This window comes from Macaca mulatta, chromosome 2 (genome assembly GCF_049350105.2).
Source record: "Macaca mulatta isolate MMU2019108-1 chromosome 2, T2T-MMU8v2.0, whole genome shotgun sequence".
NCBI classification, from domain to species: Eukaryota; Metazoa; Chordata; class Mammalia; order Primates; family Cercopithecidae; genus Macaca; species Macaca mulatta.
In genome coordinates this window covers 156,664,838-156,690,857 of record NC_133407.1, presented here as the reverse complement: position 1 = coordinate 156,690,857, position 26,020 = coordinate 156,664,838, and the positions used below count along the sequence as shown (strand labels likewise).

The following is a 26,020-nucleotide window of genomic DNA, read 5'->3' as shown; positions in this document are numbered from 1 at the left end:
ACTGTGGCCAGGCAATTATTTTTAATGAGTCCAACTCTCCTGCAGGCTGTGAGGCCTGGGGTGGACAAGCCACGGCCACAAGAAAGCGGACTGCCAGGGCTTCCCAGCAAACGGGTCAGCTCCATTGGACTGCACCCACTCCGACCTCTTCTGACATTTAAAAAGGACATTTTATAGGACTGTTATTCAGAGAGAAGTAGCATCAACTGCCACAGGTGAAAAAGAGAAAGGAACTCTCAAAACAATATGAATACCATGACAACAGAGCCAAGTTCTGGGCAGGGTGGGCATCGCCCAGGCAGCTCCGGGGGCTGAAGTCTGGCTGCTGGGACTCTGAATCTTAGAGCTGGGTGCCTCAGAGCAGCACCCCCATCCCATTGGCTCTGAGCCCACCCTTTCCTCTCTCTTTCTTTAGACAGAGTGACACACAACTGTGAGGAAGGCGGGACCACAAGGCGGTGGCCCCGAGCTCTTCTCCGAGATGTGGCAAAAAAAGAACTTTCTCCTAAAGAGGGATGCACTATTCCCTAATGCAGACCTGTGACCTGCCTAACCTTGTCCCGAGTGTCCTCAGAGGCTCCAGCCCCCATGGATGAGACAGTGTGAGCAGCCCAGGAAGCCAATTTGGAGGGGAGTTAGGTATGGGAGGTGGACTTTGAGGCACGAAGAGGGTTTCCACTTTGGGGCGGGGAAGCATACTGCTGGGGAGAGCAGCAGGGGCATACGCGTAGGAGGGAAGGAAGGGAAAGTGGGCATTCTCCTTGGAGCCCCACGGGGTCCTTGGGCCCTGGCCATGTTGTATTCAGCATGGGTGGTAGGAGCTACGGCTCCACAGGAAGGGCAACCATCCCAAGAATAGGCCCCATGGGTGCAGCCTGAGCAGAGTGACTTGGTCCTGCCAGCCCCTGGAGAGGCCCTATGGATGGCAGGTACAGGGGTGAGGCTGATCTGCAGCCCAGTGGCAGAGGGAGAGGCAGGGCCAGGGCACAGAGGGAGGGGCAGGATGGACTCCTTAGAGCCCTCTGTTCCTCTAGCTCCAAGTCTTCCTTGCTCCAGGATCAGCCCTAGGCAGTCCTTGGAGGGCAGTCCTGCTGTGAGCCAGCTTCCCATCAGACTGGCCTTCATTGCCTCATGCTATGCTCCTTTCAGCACCTGCCTTCACAGTTGGGGCCACGGGGGAGGCTGGGTGGAGCAGATGGGCCAGGAAAAGGGTCTGGAGGAGTGCAGCTTCCTGAAGGTAGCTGGCCACCTATTGACTCTTGATCCCAGCTCCACACGGACCCTTGACTCAACCACAGACTGACTCCTGAACCCAGGCACATACTGACCCCTACTCCTGACTACACCTTGACTTTGACCCCAGCCATACATTAGCTTCTGGCAGCAATGGTCTTAACCCTTGGCCTCAGCCTACACTGACCTTTTAACCAATCATACTGACCCCTTGCACTAGGCAGACCCTGATGGCCAACCCTGGCCCCACACCAAGCCACACTCTGATCGTTGTCTGAACTTGGCCTTGCTGGAGACTTGGGCTGACCCCAACTATGTATGCCACAGCCAGACACCCTTCTCAGAGGGCCCAGGGCAGGCCCAAGGCCTGGCAGGAGGAGCAGGCACAGCAGGGTAAGGAGCTGGGGGATGCGGCTCCCTGAGTGCTGACTTCAGTGCAGCGCCAGGCACAGTGAGAGGCACTTGGCAGCTTGTGTCCGAAGCAGGAGTGGCTGTGCCCATTGCACAGAATGCTTCTCACTACCAAGTTGCCAGGTGACCTTGGGCCAGCAGCATGTTCTCTCTGGAGTTCTATGTGCTCAAGAGTGAAAACCGGAGTCTCATGAATTCTAAAGACTCTTACAAGAAAACGAGTGCTACGGCAGCTTGCGGGGCACGGAGCAATTGAGATGATGCATTTAAGGTGCTCAGCACAAAGCCAAGTACACCATAAGTGTTCAATAAATGTGGGTTATTAATGTTACTATTAATAATCCAGCCTGCCCACTTCACTGAGCAGACAGGGACAGGCAGCTTAAGAGTTCAGGAAGGGGCTGCCCGTGGGCAGGAGGATGTTTTAATGAGAGGAAGCGGTAGCGGCAGCCAGGAGAAGGCAGGCGGGGCCCTGCGGGGGATGGGAAATAACACTGTCCTCCCAAGTGCCAGAGCAGGGCCCACCCTGGAGCGGGGGATGATGCTTAAGACAAAGAGAGGGCTCCCCTCCTGCCCTAAAGTTGGCACCATCATAGTAGCTGTTGGTGGGCACAAGGAGGCTGAGCACTGCTGTGTTTAGCAATGAGCTGAGTGCATGACTGGCCCAGGACAGGGCCAGGATGCAGGCCCAGGTCTGTAGGGCCTTGAAGACCATACCCAGGCCAGGATGATGTCAGCAGTTAGGGAGGCCAGTCGGGGAAGGGAGAGGACAGAGTGCTGGGAGAGGGAACAAGCTTTCCCTTCCTGGCCCCTGGCCCTGAGTGGGGTCAGTGAAGGGCCTGTAGCTGTCTCCCAGCTGCCTCCCACAGCCCCTTGTGGCAGGGAGACTGATGGCATTCCCACCTTCCCACATGTGAGATTTCACTCTGCAGCAAGAACCACCTGCCCCTCCATGGCCTTCATGGTCCTACAGACCTGGGCCTGCATCCTGGCCCTGCCCTGGGCCCAGTTATCCCTGCAACCCACTGGCTTCAGTTTGGGCTGCTGAAAAAAAAGAAAAAAAGGTAACCTCACTCAGGATTCTTGAGAGGACTGCTTGTGGCCAGTATTTACAGATGCCAGGCAACATATTAAGCATCTTCTTCTTTTATCGGTGCCTTCTGTCAGTCTTTTCCAAGGAGTGGTAGAGCAGGTGAGTTCACATTACACGGACACAAGTCAGGGCTTAAGTAATAGACCAGAGCTGTAAGGTTGCAGGGTACATGCCTCAGTGAGAGCCCCTAGGGAGGGGACCGTGGAGAAAGAGGGGGCAGAGAAGCTAGCAGGCTGGGCTTGAGAAGTTCCTTTGCAGACACTTCAAGAGGGGCAACAATTAAAGGCTTTTGGGCAGGGGAGAGGTTTGCTATTCTATGTATTTTAGAAAGCATTATTCAACCAAAAGGCAGGGAAGAAATTGGGAGAGGCAAAGTGATGGCAAGGAGACAAGTTGGAGGGATGTAGCTTTGACCCAGGAGGAAGGTGCTGGTGCCAGATGCAGGGAAGGTGTGGTGAATTCACAGTAGGAAGAGGAAGAAGTGGACACCTTTAAGATCTCTTTTGGAAGTAGACTATATGGGATGTTGGTGACTCAAGAGAGGGAAGGGGGGCAATGGCAAGGTTTCTGGGTGGGTGGGGAGGAATTATAAATAAAAACTCTTCTTCTGCTCACAATACTTTTGATACCAAATAAATATGTGGGTTTTTCATAGCAAGCAATTCTCCAATTTTCTGCAGACGTCAACTGGGTATCTGATATTGTTTGGCTCTGTGTCCTCACCCAAATCTCATGTTGAATTATAATCTCCAATGTCATGGGGGGGACCTGGTGGGAGGCGATTGGATCATGGGGGCAGATTTCCCCATTGCTGTTCTCGTGATAGTGAGTGCGTGCCCACAAGATCTGGTTGTTTAAAAGTGTGTAGGCCTTCCCCATTCGAGCTCCCCAGCTCCACCATGGTAAGGCATGCTTGCTTTCCCTTCACCTTCCACCATGATTGTAAGTTTCCTGAGGCCTCCCAACCATGCTTCCTGTACAGCCTTAACTGTGGGTGAATTAAACCTCTTTTATTCATAAATTAACCAGTCTCAGGTAGTTCTTTATAGAAATGTGAGTACAGACTAATGCAATGTCCTACAATGTAATTTCATTCTGATGCTGACTACTGGAAGTTAGTGCAGACCCACCAGGTGAAGGGCTCAGTCCCATAATACTGCTTCTGTTTCAGATATCCATCGCAAGTCACCCAACTAGGCTGCAAATTGGAGGTTTCCATGACTCCCTTCTCAGGTTCAATAATTTGCTAGGATGGCTCACAGAACTCTGAAATGCTTTACTTACTATTACCTATAAAGGATAGAAATGAACATCCAGAGGAAGAGGTACACAGGGCTAGGCTGAGAAGAGTCCCAAGCACAGGAGCTTCTGTCCCCTTGGAGTCTGGGGTGTGCCATGCTCCTGTCATGTGGATGCCAACCTGGAAGCTCTTTGAACTCCATTTGGGTTTTTGCAGAGGTTCCATTACATAGATATGATTGATTAAATCACTGGCCACTTATGATTAAGTCAATCTCTAGTCTTCTGGGGATCTGGGGATGGGCTGAAAGTTCCAATCTTCTAATCACAGGCTTGGTTCCCCTGGCGACCAGTCCCTCTCTATCCTGAGGCTATTCACGTTGTTAGCATAAACTCAAATACGGTTGAAAGTGGCTTGCTATGAATAACAAGAAACACTCCTGTCACCTCTATCACTTAGGAAACCACAAGGTCCTAGAAGCTCTGTGGCAGGAACTGGGGACAAAAAATAAAATGATAATTTATTGTATTACATTAGGAGCTCAGTGTCAGGAATTGGAGTCAAAGCCCAAATATTATGCTTATCACACGTTGACAGATACAGAGAATGCTGAAGAAACAGTAGCACTGTGGGAACAATAATGCATGTGTCTTTGAACATGGTGAACAATGTGATGTCCAAAGGGAGTCTTGATTCCTCCATAAGATACATGACTTGGGGCCATGGGGACCACTGGATGAAAGTAGCTTGAGGAGTCATCATCCTCACCGGGGAGATGCACATGAACGACGAGATCACCAGGGAAAATCCCACCAGGGCTGCTGGCAAAGAGGACTCTATTTATGCAGCGTCTTTAAAATCAGGCAAAAAATAAGCATGCTCAAAGCTGCCACTTTGACTCTATAATATATTAGAGATCCTAGACAGTGAAATAAGACAAGAAAATAAAATTGAATACATATGGATTGGAAAAGAAAAACTAAAGCAGTATCTTTTGGTTTGTTTGTTTGTTTGCAAATTACATGATTTTTTTTTAGAAAATCGAAAAGAATTTGGACCCAAAATCCTAGCAATATTAGGAGAACTTAGACATGTAGTTGAATATAAGATCCATATGCAAAAGTCAATTGCATTTCTGTACAGCATCATGACACTGACAAATGTTGTACCATTTTTGTAGCAACAAAAATTACAAATGTAACTGGAAATAAGTCTAACAAAAGTTGTAAAGGACTGTGAAAAGGAATTTGTAAAATTTCCCTGACACATCTATCATGTCCCACCCAAATATGCCCCTTTTATTTTTACAGACCTAGATAAATGAAGAGATAGCCTATGTTTACGAATTGGAAGATTTGATATCATAACATAATCTCCTCAAATTTATGTAATGGCTTAACACCACTCCAATAGAAATATAACAGAATCTTTTACAGAACCTGACAATTTGCTACTAAAATTAAAATCAAAGAACAAAAGGCCAAGAATATCTAAGACAATTCTAAAGAAGAAACGCAGGCTACTCTGCCAGGTTTGATTTATTATAGTTTTAGTAAAGAATACTGTGTAGTATTAGCACAGGAGTAAACAAATTGGCCAATAGACCAAATAGAGCATCCCCAAGCAGATCCATGCATAGGTTGTCAAATTGAGTGGCAAACCAGTGGAGAAAGAAGTGACTTTTCAATAAATGTACCTGGAATAATTGGTTACCCATATGAAAAAAATTAAATTATGTTTCCACCTCACATTATACCTGCACACTGAAATCCACACCAGATAAAGAACTACGTCAAAGCAAATGTCAAAAGCAAAATTTAAAAATCTTTAGAAGAAAATACAGGTAAGAATTTCTGATCTCAAGATAGGAAAGGATTTCTTAAAGTACAAAAAGTGCTAACATAAAAGAAAAAGACTGATATATTTGAAAACATTGTGATTAAGAACTTCCGTAAATCGAAAGACAATTAAGATCAAGTAAAAAGGTAAGTCAAGGTGTGAGAATATACTTAAAAAACAAAGAATCTGTATCAAGATGAAACAGAAAACATCTCAAGTCAGTAAGAACAAGAAGGAAAAAACTCAATGGGCAAAAATTAAAACAGCTGCTGCACAGAACAATGTCTGCAGATCTCAAGTGCTACCAATGATTCATATACACAGGTACAAATCCCGGGATTCCATTTTATTGGCAAAAACAAAGATATTTGATGACACTGAGTGTTTAAGAGAATATGTATCAACAGGATCTCTCAAACATGGCCAACAGGAATGTAGTTCGGGATCATCACTTCAGTGTAATCTTATACGTTTCAGCATTTGCAAGCACTGCAACCCAGCAGTTTTACTCCTTGCTATATACCCAAGAAAACAAATTTGCACATGTCCACCAGAAGTTATCTACCAAAATAATTGTGGCAGCACTGTTCATAATGCAAAAGAACCTGGAAACAACCCAAGCCCATCTACAGGAGAATAGATAAGCAAATTGAGGTGTATTCAGGTATTGGATATTATACAGCAATGAAAATTAATGACCTATAGCTACACCTATAATCAATGAATCTTAAAAGCACACGAGTGAGAAGCTGTCTTGGCGGTAGAGCAGCAGTCCTAGCCACCCGGCTGGTGCTGTGTGAGCAGAGATGAACTACCCAGCAGAGCCTTCCCCCAGTTCCTGCCCTACAGAACTATGAGTGGAATAGAGTGGTGCTTCTGAGACACTAAGTTTTGGGGCAGTTATTGCACAGCACTAGGTAACCAGAACTTTATATGATTTTTACCCTGCACAAAAACATCCACTTATTTTTTCCTCCTACATTTGTATTCCATTCCTCCAATAAAGCATTTTGGCACCTCCCACCACCCCACAAAATAAAGCCAGAGCCCTGAAATACTTGGAGCATACAGTTTATGCCATAAGCAATAAGCATTAAAGATTAAGTGTGAACAAAAAGAAGTACAAAGCAACACTTAGGAGGCTGGGTTCTATTTCATTAGGAGTTATTGTTCCTAATTTCTTACTGTGCTTAATTTATAAATTAAAGTTTATCATAGGTATGCATGAACAGGAAAAATCACATTGTAGATAGGCTTGGTCTTGACCACAGTTTCAGGTATCCGGTGCAGGTCTTGGAACGCATCGCCTGTGGGTAAAGGGCTCCACAGTAATCTGTTTTGTTCTTTTCTAAATCGGCTGTTATAGGGTATCATTTACTTTTTACTTCTAATTTATAAGCCTTCTTTCATTCCTTTAATCATTTTGAATATTCTTCTTTAATAATTTCTCTCAGATTATTTAATTAACTAAATTTTTCAGGAAACAAATATTTTCTGAACCAGCAAAATGTCACTCCTGATGGGGTAATTTCTTTGTGGGTGTCTGTGTGTGCACATGTCTGGCTGATCCTAAGCAAGCTTTGTATTTACTATGGGAATTTTATGGTGGCTAGGTTGTTAAAGCACCCTTGCATTGTGGCTTTATTTGGGTTTATACTAGGTGCTGGGGGTGGGTGTCCCAGGAACTCACCCTGTCTCAGCTTCTTAGCTTATGGTCCCTACACCAAGAGGCAAAGTTAAAAGCCAGACTCCAGGTCCTCAGGAGGGGAGGCCCAGGGTTTCCGTTTGTCATGGAAGATTGTCTTCTACATATGAACTTCTCATAGAGAAACTTCAGAACACTAAAGACAAAAAGAAATTATAAAAGAACCCAGAGAGGAACAAAAGTTTGCCTCCAAAGAACAAAGCTTGAACTATCAAGAAGTTTCTGAACAGCAGCAACTGTGGCCTAAAACAACAAAAATATCTTCAAAGCACTGAAAGAAAATAGATGCCAAACTAGAATTTTATATCCAGCCAAATAATTACTCAAGAATGACAGTGAAATAAAGACATTTTCAGACAGGCTGAAAGAGTTTACCGCTGAAAGTTCTTTGCTAAAAATCTCTAGAGTGTACTTCAGGAAGGAAGAAATTGAGCTCCAAACAAAAGAGTAATGCATGAAAAGACAGCAAATGAATTGGTAGAACACAGACGTATAGTGAAATAAGTATTGACAGTAAATATCAATGGTATTAATAAGGATTATGTTGGTGATGATGAAATGAAACTAAAATATTATATCATAATATCATGTAAAATGGAAAAGATGATCAGAGCAAACATATTCTAAGGTCTTTATAGCATTCAAGAGAAGGTAGAGCTTCACTAATTGTTGACTTCATTGAGTCAAGTATGCATATTAAAAAATAAGAGTAATCATTAAAAGAATAGAGGCATTGGATTGAACCTTATGAAATTGCTGATATCTGACCAATTTTGACCAACATAATGGCAATTTCATATGGTTCAACCTAATGAAATTCACTGGAGAACTCTGAAACCAGAAAAGGTGAAATGGAGAAAGAAAAAAATTCAATCACACCCATGGAAGGTAAGAAGGTAATGGGAGAGGCACAAAGGAAAACCGTGGTAAATGTCCCAAAAGGAGATGACAGAAGTAAATGCGAGTACTAAACCCTCAAATTAAAGACAAACTCTCAGGTGAGACAAAGCTAAGTTTTTTAATGTGCTAATTATAGGAAACACACTCACAACAAATTGGTCCAAACTTCAGTAATAAAAGGATGAAAAAAATAAAGTAATTGTTAATAAATTTTGAACATAGTTATAGCTATGTTAATATAAATCAATTGTAAACTTTACAAAGTATTTAAGCATATAAGTTTGAAAAAAGTATTGTTGGGAAAAAAGATAGTGAGTATATAAAGATAACAGGAAAACTTCACTAGGAATTTACCAGAAAGATATAAAAACTGAACTTGTGTGCCTCAACAATTAGCCGTTAAATTACTAAAAAGCAAAAATTGAAACAAAAAAAAGGAAAAATGAACAAATTCTTACTCATAGTGGGAGATTATAGTATTTGCCTCTCAGAAATTGATAGATAAGAAAAATAACAAGAAGTTAACTAAGGATGTAGGACACATAAACACTGCAAGTAAAACCTTGATATAATGTATGCATATGTGTGTCACAGTACAAACATATAGAGTACTTAGCACCCACAGCAAGGGGGCACAGACTCATTCCAAACACTTCACTTCATGGCCTCGTTTAATTAACAGCACCTGCTAGAGAAGTGATGTTATTATTGCCATTTTGAAGTTAGTGACGTGGTGGGCTAAGCATAAGATGGGAATTCCAGAAAGAATGAGAATGGACAAGGATCATTAGACGAGTTGCTCAATATCACTGCTCATCAGGGAAATGCAAAATCATATATAAAGTTAGAAGCATAACTGTACCAAGCATTGACAAAGGACAGGTGATGTGTAAACTGTTGCTGGCTGGGCACCAGTGGGCATGGGCCACCTGGGAGAGCAGTTGGGAGATACTTAGAAAAGTTGAAGATGCACTTGTGTTACTATCCAGAAACTCAACGTTTAGGTACCCACTCTAGAGAGATTCCCATTCACGTGCACCTAGAAGATATGTGGGAGGGTATTTGTTGCCACATTGTTTGGGACTACAATTTAAAAAGGAAAAATGTTGTTGGTAAGGCTGTGATACTTACACTTTCTTCAATTCACAAAATGGAATTTTTCAGCATGAATTAATACCAAAGATACAATGTTGACCAAAATAAAGCAAGGTACCAAAGTGATGGCAGCAACTGCTCCAGACAGCCTGCCACTGCCATCATGCCAACTGCAGCGCTGAGGCATGGCAGGGGATGCATGCTCCATGGAGCCAGCAGGAGCCAGGGACAAGCGGGAGCTTCACCCCTTCTGAGTTGGGGCAGGAGCTCCCTGGCTGCTGCTGCAGACCCAGGCCTTCTACTCCATGGAACAGGCAGGAACCCCACCCTCCCAGGAAGGGCTGCACAGAACTTGGGTGGCTGCAGATTTGAGCCTCCCTGTGCTCTTGGGGGTGGGGATAAGGCAGAAGCCTTGCCCTCCTGGGTGCAGCTGCAGCCACCCAAACTGTGGCTGTAGATCTGGGCTTCCCACTCCACAGAGCAGGCAGAAGCCTTGTGCCCCACCTCCCCACAACCCACCTCCCTATGCGAAACTGCACCTGCCCTAACCACAGCTGCTGACTCAGGCATGTCCGAACTCTTGGAAGGCCCCCTTTCCCTGGCAGGCTCAGAAATGCCTGCTCCTGCTGTCTTCCCTCTGCTGTCAGTGCCCGCTCCAATCTCAGAACAAAGTAAGGGCCAAGCATGGGTGCCATGAGCGGCAGCAGTAGGCAGGCAGACTCCTGAGTGGAAGGGGGCACTCCCTGGTGAGGCCTGACCAGAGTGGGAAATCGTGGTGCCTTTTCCAGGCAGCCCATAGCTGCCCATGGACCAATCCACATGCGTTTCCTCCCCTCTGAAGCCCATAAAAGCCCTTGGTTCAGACAGAGCTGAGCAGACAACTGGACAACCAGCTGCAGAGAGGAGCTACCCTCTCTCCTTAGAGCTTCAGAGACCTGCACAGATGTTGGGACTACCAGCTGCAGAGAGAAGCTACCCTCTCCAGGGCCTCTTCTCTGCTGGGAGCAGCAGAAGTCTGGATGACCTGCTGCAGAGAAGAGCCACCCTCTCCAAGGCTTCCTTTCTGATGAGAGCAGCAGAGACGGGGACAACCAGTTGCGAAGAGGAGCTGCCCTCTCTAGCGTCTCCTCTCTGCTGAGAGCTGAACACTCATTGAATTGACCTGCCAGCAGAGAGGAGCCACCCACTCCACCCACTCCAGGCCTCCTCTCTGCTGAGAGCTGAATACTGGATGGGACAACCTGCCTACAGAGAGGAGCTACTCACTGTGGGTCTCCTCTGAGCTGTCCTAATACTCAGTAAGCCTCCTTTTCATCTTGCTCACCCTCCACTTGTCTGCATACCTCATTCTTCCTGGATGCAGGCCAAGAACTCAGGCAAAGGTGCCACCAGCCACAGACGCTTCCAGCCAGAAAAGTGACACACAAAAGATCCCATAACATTTTGGGGGCTCATCTGGGATCTGTGGAAAGGTAAGTAAAAGTGGATCTGCCTTTTGGCCACATTTAACAATAGTTAAACATTTAACAATAGTTAAAATGAAAGAAAAATACTGAGCATTTGTCAGCCAGTTAAAAGTGACTAGCATGGCTGGCAAACTTATGACACAGAGAGAAGGCTTACTGGAAAGGACACCATCAATCCCCCATCACCCTCAGGTGTTGGGAATGTTGGCTTTGTTCAAAACCAGTTTCCCTTCACGGAGGCCTAGCTGTCCCATGGGACCAGAAGGAGGTCCTAGGGCAATTGAAGGTATCTGGCTGAGGCTACACCTTGGTGTTATCCAAAGGCCCCTGAACTAATTCCAGTCCCCAACCACCTGTTAGGGTGTCAGCAAAAGGACCTCTCCTTCCTTCCTTCCTTCCTTCCTTCCTTCCTTCCTTCCTTCCTTCCTCTCTCTCTTTTTCTCTTTTTCTCTTTCTTTCTTTCTTTCTTTCTTTCTTTCTTTCTTTCTTTCTTTCTTTCTTTCTTTCTTCCTTCCTTCCTTCCTTCCTTCCTTCTTTCTTTCTTTCTCTTTCTTTCTTTCTTTCTTTCTTTCTTTCTTTCTTTCTTTCTTTCTTTCTTTCTTTCTTTCTTTCTTTCTTTCTTTTCTTCTTTCTTTCTTTCCAGCTGTCATGGTTCCTGTCTCTTCTTTATATACAATGTTAAATGTTAAGAATGTTGTTGTGAACCACAGAAATATTGCTGGGTAGAATGAGCATTTGGCTTAGTCATCAGGAGTGTAAATGAGAACAATGTGGTGTCTGTCTGTTCTTAGAAGCAAGAAGAATATAATGATTGAGAGTTTTCTTTCCCCTGATGAAGGAACCCATATGCATAGGACAAGAGGCTTTTTCCCCAGGCACCTTCCCCTCCCCTACACTTAAGTTGTAATTTTGGGAGGAATCTCATGAGGCCAGGTTCCCAATTTCCAGGACTTCCTTTCTCTCCCTTGTTTGAAGAGGACCTGGTCCCGCAGCTTCAACTGTTTATAATAGGGAAGCAATGGAGGGGTTGCCTTGCTGGTTGCTGGCTTCAATTTGGTGAGGGCCAACTGAGACTAATTTAATGGATCCATACACCCTCCTGAGGTATCTTTTTCCCAAGTTTTGGTTTGAGGCCCTAGAAAGGAAAACTAGATCTGAGAGATTCAAAGCATAAGACAGCAGAAGTCTAGGGCACAGCACAGGTGAGCATGACTAATTCATGCTGATTAGGGCCCTTCTGCTTCATGGATGGAGGTCATGCTCACATCTATGGCACAGATGAGGTCTAGGGAACTCAAAGGTTACTGAGAGCAGGAGGCTTAGGCACCACACAGGTGAGTGCAAATATTCCTGCTGGCTATGCCTCCTCTGTCTTCATGGGTGAAGGTTGCTCCTGCACCCACAGTCAGCACCTGCACCCACAGTCAGCACCTGCACAGGTCACTGGAACTCAGGGATATAAGGTCAGAAGAAAGAAATGGTATACTTTCTTTGTCTCCCTCACATACCCTGGGTATTCACTGGAAAGAGAAAGGAACAAAGGAATGCCTTTTTCCCTCTTTTCAGATGGGTAACCAACCATCTTCAGCCTGCACTCCCCTTGAGTGTATTCTGAATCACTGGGACCCCTCTGACCCTCAGACTGTAGAGAGAGAGGAAAAAACCTTTTTCCTCCTCTGTCCTCTCTTCCAGATGGGTTACCAACCATCTTCAGCCTGCATTCCTCTAGAATGTATCCTGAATCATTGGGACTACTTAGACCCTCAGACTCTGAAGAAAAAGCGCCACCCCCATACTCCTTTTGCACATATTCCTGATTTCATCAGCTTAGGGTGTGGCCAAATTTTGTTCTGCAGGGAGGAGAAGCGTGAGCTCAGGATGGAAGCATTAATTTCAGTATCATTCTGCAGCTGGACTTTTTCTGTAAAAGTGAAGGCAAATGGTCTAGAATTTCATGTATGCATGCTTTCTTTGCCTTGCAAGGTAGTCCGGACCTTTGCCAACATTGTAGGATTGATTCAGCCCTCCTAGTGGCCATCTCAGGAGAGACTTCAGGCACAATCCCAGGGAACTAGGGAATAGCAAAAGTTGCCCACCCATACAAGTCACCTAGAGAGGTTTTGAATACCCTGTTGCCTATGCCAGACCCTAAGCTGGTGAAATCCACCCCTCTGAGGTGTTTTGAAATGGATTGGCCATTATCCACCTCTCAACTCCCCAGCTGATTCCCATGGATATGCAGAATTGAAAGCCTTTCAACAAGATGGTGGAGGGGTAGCAGCCTGGCAGCTGTGTTGGGGACAGACTTGACTCAGGAATAAACAGAAAGCCAAACACACTCATAGCAATGTGCCCAATTCCAATAAAGCTGAGAAGATTGTCGAGGAGCTAACCCTCTCCCCAAAATGGGTCAGCCCCTCCTTTCTCCACAAGTGAGTAAATGGAGACATGTATTTTGGATACCTTAGTTTTGGATAAAAAGACTCAACATTGTAAAAATATTTTTTTACTTAAATTAAATGTTCAACAAACCCACTTCTATTCAAAATATTACTAACAGTTTTGGATGCCTGACAAAAATGGTTTGTGGTGGAATATTTTTAAAGCATTGACAGATGTTTATTTTCTTTGCAATTTATTTTACTCTGTTATGTTAGGGACTGCTATTTGCTACATTGTATCCATTCTCCACTTCTTCCTTAAGAGAGACCCTGATATTACTTGGAACAGCAATGAGTTCGAAAATTTTGTTTCCCTTCCTCCCTTGCAGCCAGGCATGACTATGTAACAGTTTGGGCTGCTGAGCCAGAAGAGAAAGAGTACTAGAGCTAGACTTCCAGGAAGGCTGCTCTAAGAAAGATGACTCAGAGGTTGCTTTTTTTAGTTTTGAGGTTTTTTTTCCCCGCTACTTCCTGCTTCTTGGAACTAAGATATGATGTCTGGAACTCCAGCAGCCATTTTGGATCATGAGGTGACTGTGAGACTGGAAGTCACATCCTAGAATGGAGCACCAAGACGAAAGCCCCTAAAGCTGCCATATAAGACCTGGACTTCAAACCAGCAAGCTTCTTCCATTTGTGAGAGAAATAAGCTTAGGTTTTGTTTCAGCCAATGTTATCTTTGTTTTCTGTTATGAGCCACTAAATGTGATCCCACTTGTTACCCCAGTCATTCTCCCAACATCCTAGACCCATTAATAGCATTCTACACTCACAGTCCATCAGTGGTGCAAGATTATTACACAATTTTAAATTCAAAAGTAATTTAAATGATTTTGCAATTCTGTGCTGCTGAGATATGTGCTTTTTTTAACTTGCAAAATATAGTATTGAAATCTATAGTTAAAAAAAAATGAGTCTCGAAATCCTAGTTTTTGCTTACCAAAATCCAAAGCCTCAAAGCACATTCTGGGGAGAAGACTTTGCTACAGAGAAGTGGCATTAAAGGATCTTTGACTATCTGGGCCGCACTGTACCCACTCTGCAGGACAAGATGAGCTAATGTGAGCTGGAGGGAGGAAGACAGTTGGGGAGAAAATGGGAGTGTTCGGTGCAGAAGGGGGGCCTGGGACTTGCCCTTCTGGCCAGAAGTTGATAGAAGTGGGAGGGAAATGACAGAGCAAAGAAAAGCAGGACAATGGGTCATGAGCTAGAATCCTGCCATCTTTGAGTAAAGAGTGGAGGTACATAGGTTTTGGGGGGCATCTTGGCAAAGGGCCCTGAGGCAGGCCGTGGGGTCTCTACCCACCTGAGGCCAGGGGGTCATCCAAGTTCTCCTTGGCAGACTTGAGTCATCTGGAAGATCAGAGGACCCAGAGTGCCATAAATAGAAGCAGAAAGACCTCTCAGCAGTGGATCTAGAATGCTGATGTCTCCCTAGGACTGGAAGAGCCTCCTGATGCTTGCATCTTGGCAAGTCCCTCCAAGAAAGAGAAGTGGGGGAACACTGAGCTAGCAGTGAACCCGTGAATTGGCCAAGTTTTTCATGAACTATGATCAAATCTTGAAACAACTGAGAGTGATCTTGAAATGATTAGAAAATCATTTTCCACACTGCTGTCACTGCAATGTGTTCACCTGTGTGGCAGATGTGGCTCTCTGGCCCTCAGGTGGCAGGAGCAGAGCCCAGGCCAGGAGCCAGAAAACCAACCTAGGGGATGGGGCCAAAGGAAGAGGTCTACTACGAGCTGAGGCTGGGCACACAGGCAGGCCAAAGACGGCCCAAGCCATGCCTAAAGAGGAAGGTTGGAATGGGAAAATCACCTGTAGCGCTTATGCATTTCTAACACGAGTTCCTAGTAATTGATACACAAAAGATATAAAATCCAACAAAAAATTGTGTAAAAAAGATATATTAGCAACTAACGGAGAAAGATACAAAAGTGGCCAATAAATGCATACAAAGATACTAAACCTTATTAGTAGCCAAGAAAATTCAAATTAGAATGACAACAAGATAACATACCTTTATCCAAGAGATTGGCAAAAATTATAGAGTCCCAACATTCATTGCTGGGGAGATGGTGGGGGGAAGAGGTGCCCTTATCACTGCAGGTTGGAATTGGCATTGATGCCACCTAATTTGAATACAATTTCTTAGTATTTATTAAAATAAAACACGGCTCAACCCAGCAATCCCATTACTGGCATATACCCAAAGGGATATAAATCATTCTATTATAAAGACGCATGTATGCATATGTTCATTGCAGCACTATTCATAATAGCAAAGACATGGAATCAACTTAAGTCCCCATAAATGATAGACTAGATGAAGGAAATGTGGTGGACACCATGGAATACTATGAAGCCATGACAAAAAAGAATGAGATCATGTCCTCTGGAGGGACACAGATAAAGCTGGAGGCCATTATCCTTGGCAAACTAACACAGGAACAGAAAACCAAATACCATATGTTCTCACTTATCAGTGGGAGCTAAATGATGAGAACACATGGACACATAGAGGGGAACAACATACACTGGGGTCTAATTTAACTTAAACGTTAAATTTAAAAATAAATAAATAAAATAAAATATGGCCGTACTGGTTGGCATAGGAATCTCACTTAGAGAATTTATTTTACGAAGTTAAAAAGAAAAAGACCAAGTGCAGTGGCTCACACCTGTAATCCCAGCATTTTGGGAGGCCAAAGGGGGTGGATTGCTTGAGCTCAAGAGTTCAAGACGAGCCTGCACAACATGACAAAACCCTGTCTTTACAAAAAAATGCAGAAATTACCCAGGCATAGTGGTGCATGCCTGTGGTCCCAGCTACTGAGGAAGCTGAAGTGGAAGGATCACCTGAGCTCGAGAGGTGGAGGCTGTGGTGAGCCTTGATTGCAACACATTTCAGCCTGGGCAAGAGAATGAGACCCAGTCTTACACCATGTACAAATATTTAGTGAAGCATTTTGGTAGTAGAAACGCCCTGGAAGCAATCTATTGGCAGACCGTTGCCTGCACAACGTAAAGCCTGTTCATCTTGCAGACAGATATCCAGCAAGGAGATAGTGGCACATGAGCATAGGATGTCTGAGAGGGTGCTTGTAGGCTTATGCATGACAGACCCCAGTGGCAACCTAAGAAGCAGCTCCCACTGCAGTGTGCTCATTGGGGTTCATGCTGTGCTTCAATACTAAGTTGCCTCTGCCCACTTTGGAGGGGGCATGGGCTCAAGAGAGGCGCTGGTCCCCACCACATCTGCCACACCCGGGTTGCCTGCCTGGACCCTGTAGTCACTTCAGCATGACCCCTGGTGGATGGCATGCCGGGTGTTTGTAAAATCAAACCACAAATGATACTTTTAATGTACACATTTGCTTGTATAGACTCATGTGATTATGGGGAAAGATACAATAGGAATGAAGAATAGAGGCAGCAGACATTGTTTTTCTACCTTTTGTCTCTTTTTTCTGGTTTTGGTAAAGACATTCTATATTCATAATTTGTGAAATTTTAGTAAAAGAGCTATAGTAAAAAAAAGTCAAAGAGAAGGGTTTATTTAAGAGGATTGAATACACAAGACAAAAATTTTTGATGGGAAAAATTCTCTTCATGTTACTTGTACATTTTCTCTTACAAGTGACTCAAAATCAGCTAATAAAAGCCTACTTAATAAAATACGAAATCCAATTCATAATACGCCTTTTATCAAATTCTAAAAAAATTAGAACTACCTCAATTTGATCAAACATCTGTGAGAAACCTACAGCAAATATGTTGCTTAGTGGTGAAACATTTAAAATATTTCCATTAAAGCCAGGAGGAAGCTAAGGATGAAGCCATCAAATTACTGATTCCTTATTTAGCACCGTAAGTATGTCACACTCTCTCCTTGTTTCTATTAACCTCCCATGCCTCTTGTTTGAATTATCAAATTTTCTTTGATCCCCCTTTTCCTTAATCTGTTTGAAATTTTACCTTCTATTCTAATTCATGTTGTGGTTCCCAATGGAAACATACACTTTGACTTATAAATGTGTCAGATTTCATTGTTCTCTTATATTCAGCCTCTAGGTCATCTCCAAGAGCTAGACAAGAACTTTAATAACGTCTAGCTCCTTCTGAAGTCCCCCATGCCCCAAATGTCTATGTCAAAGTCTTCTGGAATTTTAATTCTAGATCGCCCTTCCAGATCTTTCTTCCAGAATCATACTTATCTAGACTTAATAATATAGCTAACGAATTTCCTTGCTTTCTGATTCTTCTTGCATCCCACTTTTTCTAGGATTTTTTGTTTCTTTTCCCCTGGCTGAAAAACATTATTCATACTTTTGCCATACATAACAGCTGAATTCAAACCTCCCTGAACAGAAAAGTGGTTTAGTAGCTTGCACATTATAAGTTGTGTATTCTAAGTTCAGGGGGAAGCTCAGGCTTCAGGTCCAGTCTGAGTAAGAGTCTGGCTTTTTGTCCCTTTTCTGTAGGCTCTTTCTTCATGTGGCCTTGCCCTTGAGCTGACACTTCTTGCCTCCTTCACTCCTCCTCCAAAACATTTGATTGGTCATAGAATTCTAGATTCGGAGTTACTTCCCTCTCGAAGCTCTAAGGATGTTGCACCGTTGCTTTCCACAGTCATTGATGCTGTCACGCAAAGTCTACTGTGAGCCTAATTCTGCTTTCCATGCAGGTCTCAGCTTTCAGGCAGCTTTTGGAATGTTCTCTCTACCATACTTCATACTCCCAAAGGGTGTTATTCTTGTAGCCTGCTAAGGATTCACATCTTTCTTTCATTGGGAGAATTCATATAGCCATAATTTCCTCGTATTTTGCTGTCATCCAAATGTTCAGGCTCTCCATGTTAGATGACTTCTGTATCCTGTGGACGATGGATCCTGTGGATCCCCAGGATGATGGATCCTGGGAGAGTTCCATGTTAGGTGACTTCTGGATCCTCAGGACGACGGATCACGGAAGAGCTCCAAGTTAGATGACCTCTGATCCTCAGGACAATGGATCATGAGGGAGCTCCACGTCACATGCCATGTGGATCCTCAGGATAACGAATCCCAGCAGAGTTCCACATTAGATGACCTGTGGATACTCAGGACGATGGATCCCGAGGGAGATCCATGTTAGATGACCTCTGATCCTCAGGACAGATTGTGAGGGAACTCCACATCCCATGATATGTGGATCCGCAGGATGACAGATCTCAGGGGAGTTCCACGATAGATGACTTCTGGATACCTAGGATGACAGTTCCCAGGGGAGCTCCATATTTGATGACCTCTCATCTTCAGGATGATGGATCCTGGGGGAGCTCCATGTTAGGTGACCTGTGGATCCTCAGGACAATGGATCCCGGGGAAGCTCCCTGCTAAAGGACCTGAGTATCTTCTGGACGATGGATCCCAGGGGAGCTTCACATTAGATGACCTGTGGATCCTCAGGACAATGGATTGCAGGACAGCTCCATTTTTGATGACCTGTGGATCCTCAGGATGATGGATCCTGGGAGAGCTCTATGTTAGATGGCCTGCAAATCCTCAGGATGATGGATCCTGGGAGAGCTCCATGTTAGATGACCTGTGGATCCTCAGGACAATGGATCCCGTAAGAGATTCACATTACATGACCTGTGGATCCTCAGGGCAATGGATCCCAGAAGAACTCCACCTTACATGACCTGTGGATCCTCAGGACAATGGATCCCAGGAGAACTCCATGTTACATGACCTCTGATCCCCAGGATGATGGATCCCTGGGGAGCTCCACGTTAGATGACCTGTGGATCCACAGGGGAGCTCCCTGGGTGACTGCTCTGTCACACTCTCCATCTCTCTCTTGCCCAAATATCTAGTTTTTTTATTCCTCAGTCCTATCTATTCTGTGATTCAAATCATCAACATAACTTTGGATTCCAACAACCTTGTTTTTCATCCCAAGTATCTTTAATTGGCTTTTTTTTTTTTTTTTTTTTTTTTTTTGAGACGGAGTCTCCCTCTGTCGCCCGGGCTGGAGTGCAGTGGCCGGATCTCAGCTCACTGCAAGCTCCGCCTCCTGGGTTCCCGCCATTCTCCTGCCTCAGCCTCCCGAGTAGCTGGGACTACAGGCGCCCGCCACTGGGCCCGACTAGTTTTTTGTATTTTTTAGTAGAGACGGGGTTTCACCGTGTTAGCCAGGATGGTCTCGATTTCCTGACCTCGTGATCCACCCGTCTTGGCCTCCCAAAGTACTGGGATTACAGGCTTGATTTAATTGGCTTTTAATATAAGCACACTAAAAGGACTCAGGGAGCTGCTGGTTTATTTGAATAAGCATTGAGGAATTCCATGCATCTGTATCTTTGACAGAACATACAAAGCAGAGGCAAGAGGGACATTGGAAGCAGATGGACTACTGTCAGGATCCTGGGAGGAGGACTTGGAGGCGCATGACAACACAAAGTAAGGGCCCTGGCTGGGATGGGCAGGGATGAGTGGAGCAGAAATGGGGCTAGAGTTTGGGGATGGGGGAAAGTCCAGGTGGAAGAAAGGGAGGCTGGCAGCAATATGGGTGACAGAGGTTAGTGTGCAATGTGGGCAAGGAACACTGGGACCCCGTGCACGTAGGTGCCACTGGAGGTCTGCATGATGCGCAAAAAAGCTGAGCCACCCAGAGGCCTGAACCCGATACAGGGATAGAGGGCCAACATGGGCTGCCTGGCCACAGCCACAGGCCCAGGAGCAGGAGGTGGCTCCTGAAACCCCACCTCAGGCTGGGCTGCATGGGGACCGGGGCCTTCCTGCACAATTCCGGGCATAGGAGCTGCTTCAGTAAAAGAGAAGGCTAGGTTCTGCCCGGCTTCCGGTTCCCCCTGGTGGCCTGGCTCTCCATGGTAGTTCAGATGGATGTACACGTCTGGCCCCTCTCTCTGGCCAGGGACCCTGTGGAGCACGGCCCCACTGCCACGGGCTCGACCTGCCCGCCAGCTTCCTCCCCTGCGCCGGCCTCTTCCTGCAGGACGAGCCAGCTCTGCGCGAGCTGGGGGCTCCCATCTCATGGGTTTCACATAAGCAGTGGGTTTTGCGGGTTGGACTGGCTCTACAGGGTCTTCATGGTCCACACTAGAGCAGCCTGGCTCTGTAGGAGGCCCACCTGAAGCTAAAAGAGAAGCAGAGTGTGAGGAGATGGAGTAGGGGCCACCCAGGAAGCCTTCAGGAAGGGAGACAAAGAGAGGGGTTCAGGGAGGGCCCAGGGGAACCCAGGCAAACAGAGTGAAGATCAGGAGATGCCTGCAGGGTGAGCCCTCAGGAGCACTGTCTGTCCAAGGGCCTAGCCTGGGCTCAGCACTTTCCATGAGCCTCTCAAGTCCTTGCAATGACCTTGTCAGTCAGATATTATGATCACCATTTTACTAATAAGTAAATGAGTCTACAGTTCCCTGCAGAGGCTGAGTTTGAATAAAAATGACACATTGCCTGCCCTTGCTGTGCTTAAACCTCAGTAGGAGAGACAAACAGAACACCTAAAAATGAATGATGCTAATGAGTGACCAGCTGGGAGGTGAAGGGTATCATAAGGGAGGTGGCTCCAGATCCAGAATGCTGGGGTTGTATTCCCAGGCAGCTTCACTTATCTGGGCATCAGTGCCCCTTTTCATAAATTGGTATAATAACATGCCAACCCCTGGGTCCTTAAAAGAACTGAGTTACTAGAAGAGAAATGTTTAGATTAGTGTCTGGTTCAAGTAAGCTTCTTAACATGTATTGGGAAGGAGATGATCAGAAAGTCTTATTGGAGAAGTTAACATAAGCTGGGGATATCAAGGATGATGGGTGAGATTTAGAAAGGCAGAGGTGAGAGAGGATTAGTGGGGATAGCAGGGAGGGATAGGATTCCAGGTGACAGGGGGGCCGGGGGTAGTTGTATGGCTTCCAGGAGGAAAGAAGCCTAGGGTAGCTATAAGCTAGCTTGGTAAGGAGGGGAGGTGTTCACACAGATACATGATTGAGCAATGGAACAGAACAGGAAGTCCAAAACTAGACAAATGTCTACAGAAATTTTATCAATGACAGAGCAGGCTTTGAAGATCATCTGAATATTCCTCCTAGGGAAACCTGTGTAGCCTAAGAAAAAGTCCCAAGAACTGGCATCTAGGGTTGCCCAGTTACATAGCCCAACCATATATATTCTGTGGAATGCAATCAACAAGCCCCATCCACAGGCTTGGGGCTCCCAACAGCTTCTTCTGGGTCCCATTTTTAAACTATAAGCAACAATCAGAGATCGCCAAACATCAGAGGAAAGGCTCTAACACAAGAGATAGAACAATAACACAAAAAAAGCCAACTTGGAAGAAACAGTTTATGCCACAGATGAGACTTTCCAAAAACATCTATAATTAATATCCCCAGAGAGATAGAAGGAATTTTGCCCATGAATCAATTATAGGGTACTTTTGAAAAGGAATATTCAGAAAAACTACAGCTTTTTGAAATTAAAATTGTGAGAGCAGAAATAAAAATCTCCATGGAAATTCTGGAGGATAGTGTTGAGAAGATCTCCCAGAAAAGAGAGCTTAAATCCAAAATGATGGAAAGGAAGGAAGATAAAATAAAAGAAAATTAGAAGTGTATTGTTACTGAGACACATCCCCATAAAATTCCAGAGTAGTAGTGACAACAAAAGATTCTAAAATCTTCCAGAGAGGGAGAAAGAGAAAGGGAGGAAAGGCAATATGGAAAGGGTCAAGATTCAACATGTCTCAAAAATCAGACAGCTCAAAAGCAGCAATTAAATCTAGAAGATAATAGAAAATGTCTTCAAAATTTTTGAATGAAATGGATTTCCCACCCAAAATTTGATATCCAACCAAAGTATCCCTTAGGAATTAGAACGAAGATGTTTGCAGACAAGCAAGATCTTAAATAATTTCCCTTCAAGGCATGCTTTACTGTAATGTGTCTATCAAACTAGACAAGATTAAAAGATTTAGGACAGTGTATGAAGGGAAATGTTTTCAAGAGTAATTTGGCAATGGCCATCAAATTCCAATACTTCCAGAAAAGAACAAGGTGAGAGTACTGGTTTATCATACACAGATCGAGATATAGTGTGAGAACTCACTCTTCCGAAGAGAAAAAGTAAAATAAGAAAGAAAAAGACACCAGACATAGGAAATTGGATAAAATTCAAAAGAGGAAAAGGAATTTCCCAGATGATATGGAAGGGAGATCCTGGAGTGGCAGCTGGGAGCTGACTCGGAGCAGCCAGTCCCCGTTGGAGCAGGCTATGAGAAAGTGAAACTGAGAGAATGCTTGATTGGGTTTGAATTTAAGCAACTGGGGAAGAATTGGGGAATGGACTCGTGATAAGTGAACACATAATAACCGAGGAGAAGTATTAAGTCCTGGAAAACTCAAGTTATGCAAGAGGTGCAAAGTAATCCTAGTGTCCTCCTGGCTCCTGGGCAGTGGGGGAGGAGCACAGGGTGTGTGCCCTGGGATGGGTGTGGCTGGGTGAGTGGTGGTGGTGGTGGGAATGTGTGAACTACAGCTAAATACTCCACTAGTCTAGCGGGAAGACCATAAATAAAGTCTAAACGGAAAAAGAAATAGCAGTAGGCTACGCATTTAAAGAATGAGAGGAAATGCTAGAAGTAATGGCTACCCAGATGGAGGTGGTGGTCCCAAAGGTGCGGGAGACTGAGAAGGAGCAGGGGCTGCTGCATTTCATAACATGTCACATTTGCATATCTAAGTTCTATAAGTCGATACCAAAAGTAAAGTAAAAATCTGGAAAAAATTAAAGAGAATGGTGGATGTTTGATGGTACCTTGATTAGGAGCCATGGAGCGAAGTCGTTTCGAACGCCTTGGTTCCTCCATGAGGAATCTGCGGGAGGGAGTGGGGAGGAAAATGGGTCAGTCAGGGTGTTAAACCACAGCCTAATTTCTCAAGCATCACGCAGCGATGTGGACCCTACCTCACCCCCTCCTCCAGGGCCACCGCCGCTCGCGTACTTCAGAGCATTTGCACAGAGCCGGCGGGGCGCAGTCAAGGGGATCCTGTGAAGAAGGTGGGAGTTGGGGTGGGGGGAGACTTCCACACTGTAAGGGATTTTCAAGGGGGAGCCAGTAGCAAGCAGGGACTGGCCTAGAGGCGGCTTGATTAACTTATCCCAGTTTCTTCAGGCAAAGCTTGTACTGGGGAGACTTAGGCCTCCTGGAGGAATGATCCCTCCTTAGCGGAAGAGAGAAAGAAGATGGAGGATGGGGAACAGAGTTGTGAAGAAGGTAGTGGTGACAAGGGATGTGGCCTCGGCCTTCTAGAGCACTGAGGATTCTGTTCCCACCTGTACCCACGCAAACTCTACCCACCCCTCAGGGACACCCAGACACACACCTGATCTCCGTGCAGCTGGCTCTCTTCTATGAGGAGAGGCCCGAGGAGCTGGAGGTGTCCACAGGATCACGGCTGTGGCTCCGATGTCGCCCTCAAATGCGCCCCCTACCAGGCAGGCAGCAGGGAGCACCCAGCGGTCCTAGCTCAGAGCCCGGCAAAAAGCTGACTGACTGCTCGCAGCCTCGCGCGCTCCCTCTTAAAAGGCGGTGAGGCCATCACGTGACGGGAGAGGTCAGGGGCGGGGCCAGCTGGGGCGGGCCTGACTGGGCTTGGAAGGTCATTGGGCCAGTCCTTTGCCTATCAAATGGGGCCCACCCTGAAGCCCCTATTCATACATGTCAGTGGTTGGTTGATCAATCTAATCGTTGAGAAAAAAAATTCATAATTACAAGTAAGTGCCAGCAAAAGGGAGGTGTGGTGCCGCGAGAGTACCAAATAGGAAGATTTGATTTGATTAGATCTGAGCGTGGGGAAGGAATGCATTGGTAGGGGGAAAGTTTGGAATTTGGAATTTGAAATTAGTCGACGTGAACCGGGCTGGGAAGGGCAGGGAGGGAGGCAGGGGAGTGAAGAACGGGCACTGAGGCCCAGACTGGAAGGGAGGCCAGCCCATTCCGCGAATGGAGGGGGAGACCAGGCCCAGGTCCCGGGTGTGCGAGGTGGGGGCGGGGACCGCAGGAGCTGGTCTTGTTCCGGGAAACCACGGAATGGTGTCCTGAGTGGGTGAACATTTGAAAAACGGTCAGACTAGCTGTGAGGGAGAGAACTCAGGGTGCCCAGGTTAACTCCTAGAGGCAAGGAGGCTACACAGCACTAGGGGCTGGGCGCAGGATTGTGTTAGGCTAAGACTGTGGGCATCAGAGGCAAAGAACGTTCCCCGGGAGGGAGATAAATCTGCAAGGGAAAGTGAGCCGTGTAGACAGCCCTTGGAGGGAAGGAGCCTGCAGCCTTGGCCACCCGTTCCTTCAGACAGAGGTGGACCAGGAACCTGCGCTGAGTGGAAGATGGAGAGGTTGGCTTCTGCAAGTTGGGTTGAAGAAGCTTTTGAGGCACCACGTGAAGATGTCAAGTGGCCTTTTGTAAAAAGGGTCTGGAACTCAGAGAGATGGCGATGGGGCTGGAGGTACGTGTTAAGGCACACCTCGTGCGTTTACCACTGTGGGTACACACACGGACACACGGGAGGAGGAAGAGAGCAGGAAACACCAGCACAGAGGAAGGCGCCTGCAGTGGTTTGGTTGGTTGGTTGGTTTGCTTGTTGGTTTCTTAAAGATCCGGAGTCTCCCTCTGTCGCCCAGGCTGAAGTGCAGTGGTGCGATCTCAGTTCACTGCAACCTCCACCTCCTGGGTTGAACCGATTCTCCTGTCTCAGCCTCCGGAGTAGCTGGGACCATGGGTTCACACCACCACACCCGCCTAATTTTTGTTCTTTTTGTAGAGGTGGGGTTCGCCATGTGCCCAGGCTGGTCTTGAACTCCTAAGCTCAAGCGATATTTCCACCTCAGCCTCCCGAGTAGCTGGGACCACAGGCTAACGCCACCACTCCTGCTAATTGGGTGTTGTTGTTGTCGAGACAAAGTTTCGCTGTGTTGCCTGGGCTAATCTCAAACTCCTGGCCTAAAGCAATCCTCCCGCCTAGTCCTCCTAAGTGACTGGGATTACGGGCATAAGCTGCCACACCCTGCTCCGATAATGTTGTTTTAAAAATTCTGGCCAAGCACGGTGTCTCATGCCTGTAATCCCAGAACTTTGGGAGATGGAGGTGAGAGAATTACTTGAGTTCAGGAGGTTGAGACCAGCCTGGGCAACATAGCAAGGCCCCATCTCTACCAAAACAAACAGAAAACCTAAAAAAAAATTACCTGTGTGTGGTGGCACCCACCTGTGGTCCATCCACTGTGTAAGCTGAGGTGGGAGGATTACTTGAACCAGGGAGGTCAAGGCTGCAGTGAGCCAAGATGGCACAACTACATTCTAGCCTGGGACACAGAGTCAGACCCTGTCTCAAAAAAAAAAAAAATTATATATATATATATATATATATATATATATATATATATATATATATATATATATAGTGTATAAGTAATGCCTTTCCAGTTAGGCTCTCAATTTTTTTGTTGTTGTTGCTTTTGTTTTTTAAAAAAATCAACTTCATTGAAGTACAATTTACACACAGTAAAATGCATCCATTTGAAGTACCCAATTT

General features: G+C 45.7%; 1 protein-coding gene across 1 annotated transcript; it reads right to left on the bottom strand.

The window, feature by feature from the left end:
• Positions 1-19,715: 19,715 nt before the first annotated feature.
• On the bottom strand, positions 19,716-23,979 carry PRR20G (proline rich 20G). The gene is made up of 3 exons (XM_002798719.4): positions 23,812-23,979; positions 23,243-23,301; positions 19,716-20,569 (listed from the first exon to the last, which is right to left on the bottom strand). The coding sequence occupies exons 2-3, from the start codon at positions 23,292-23,294 to the stop codon at positions 19,992-19,994; spliced, it is 630 nt and encodes a 209-aa protein (XP_002798765.1). The 5' UTR covers positions 23,295-23,301; positions 23,812-23,979; the 3' UTR covers positions 19,716-19,991.
• Between the last annotated feature and the right edge of the window lie 2,041 nt (positions 23,980-26,020).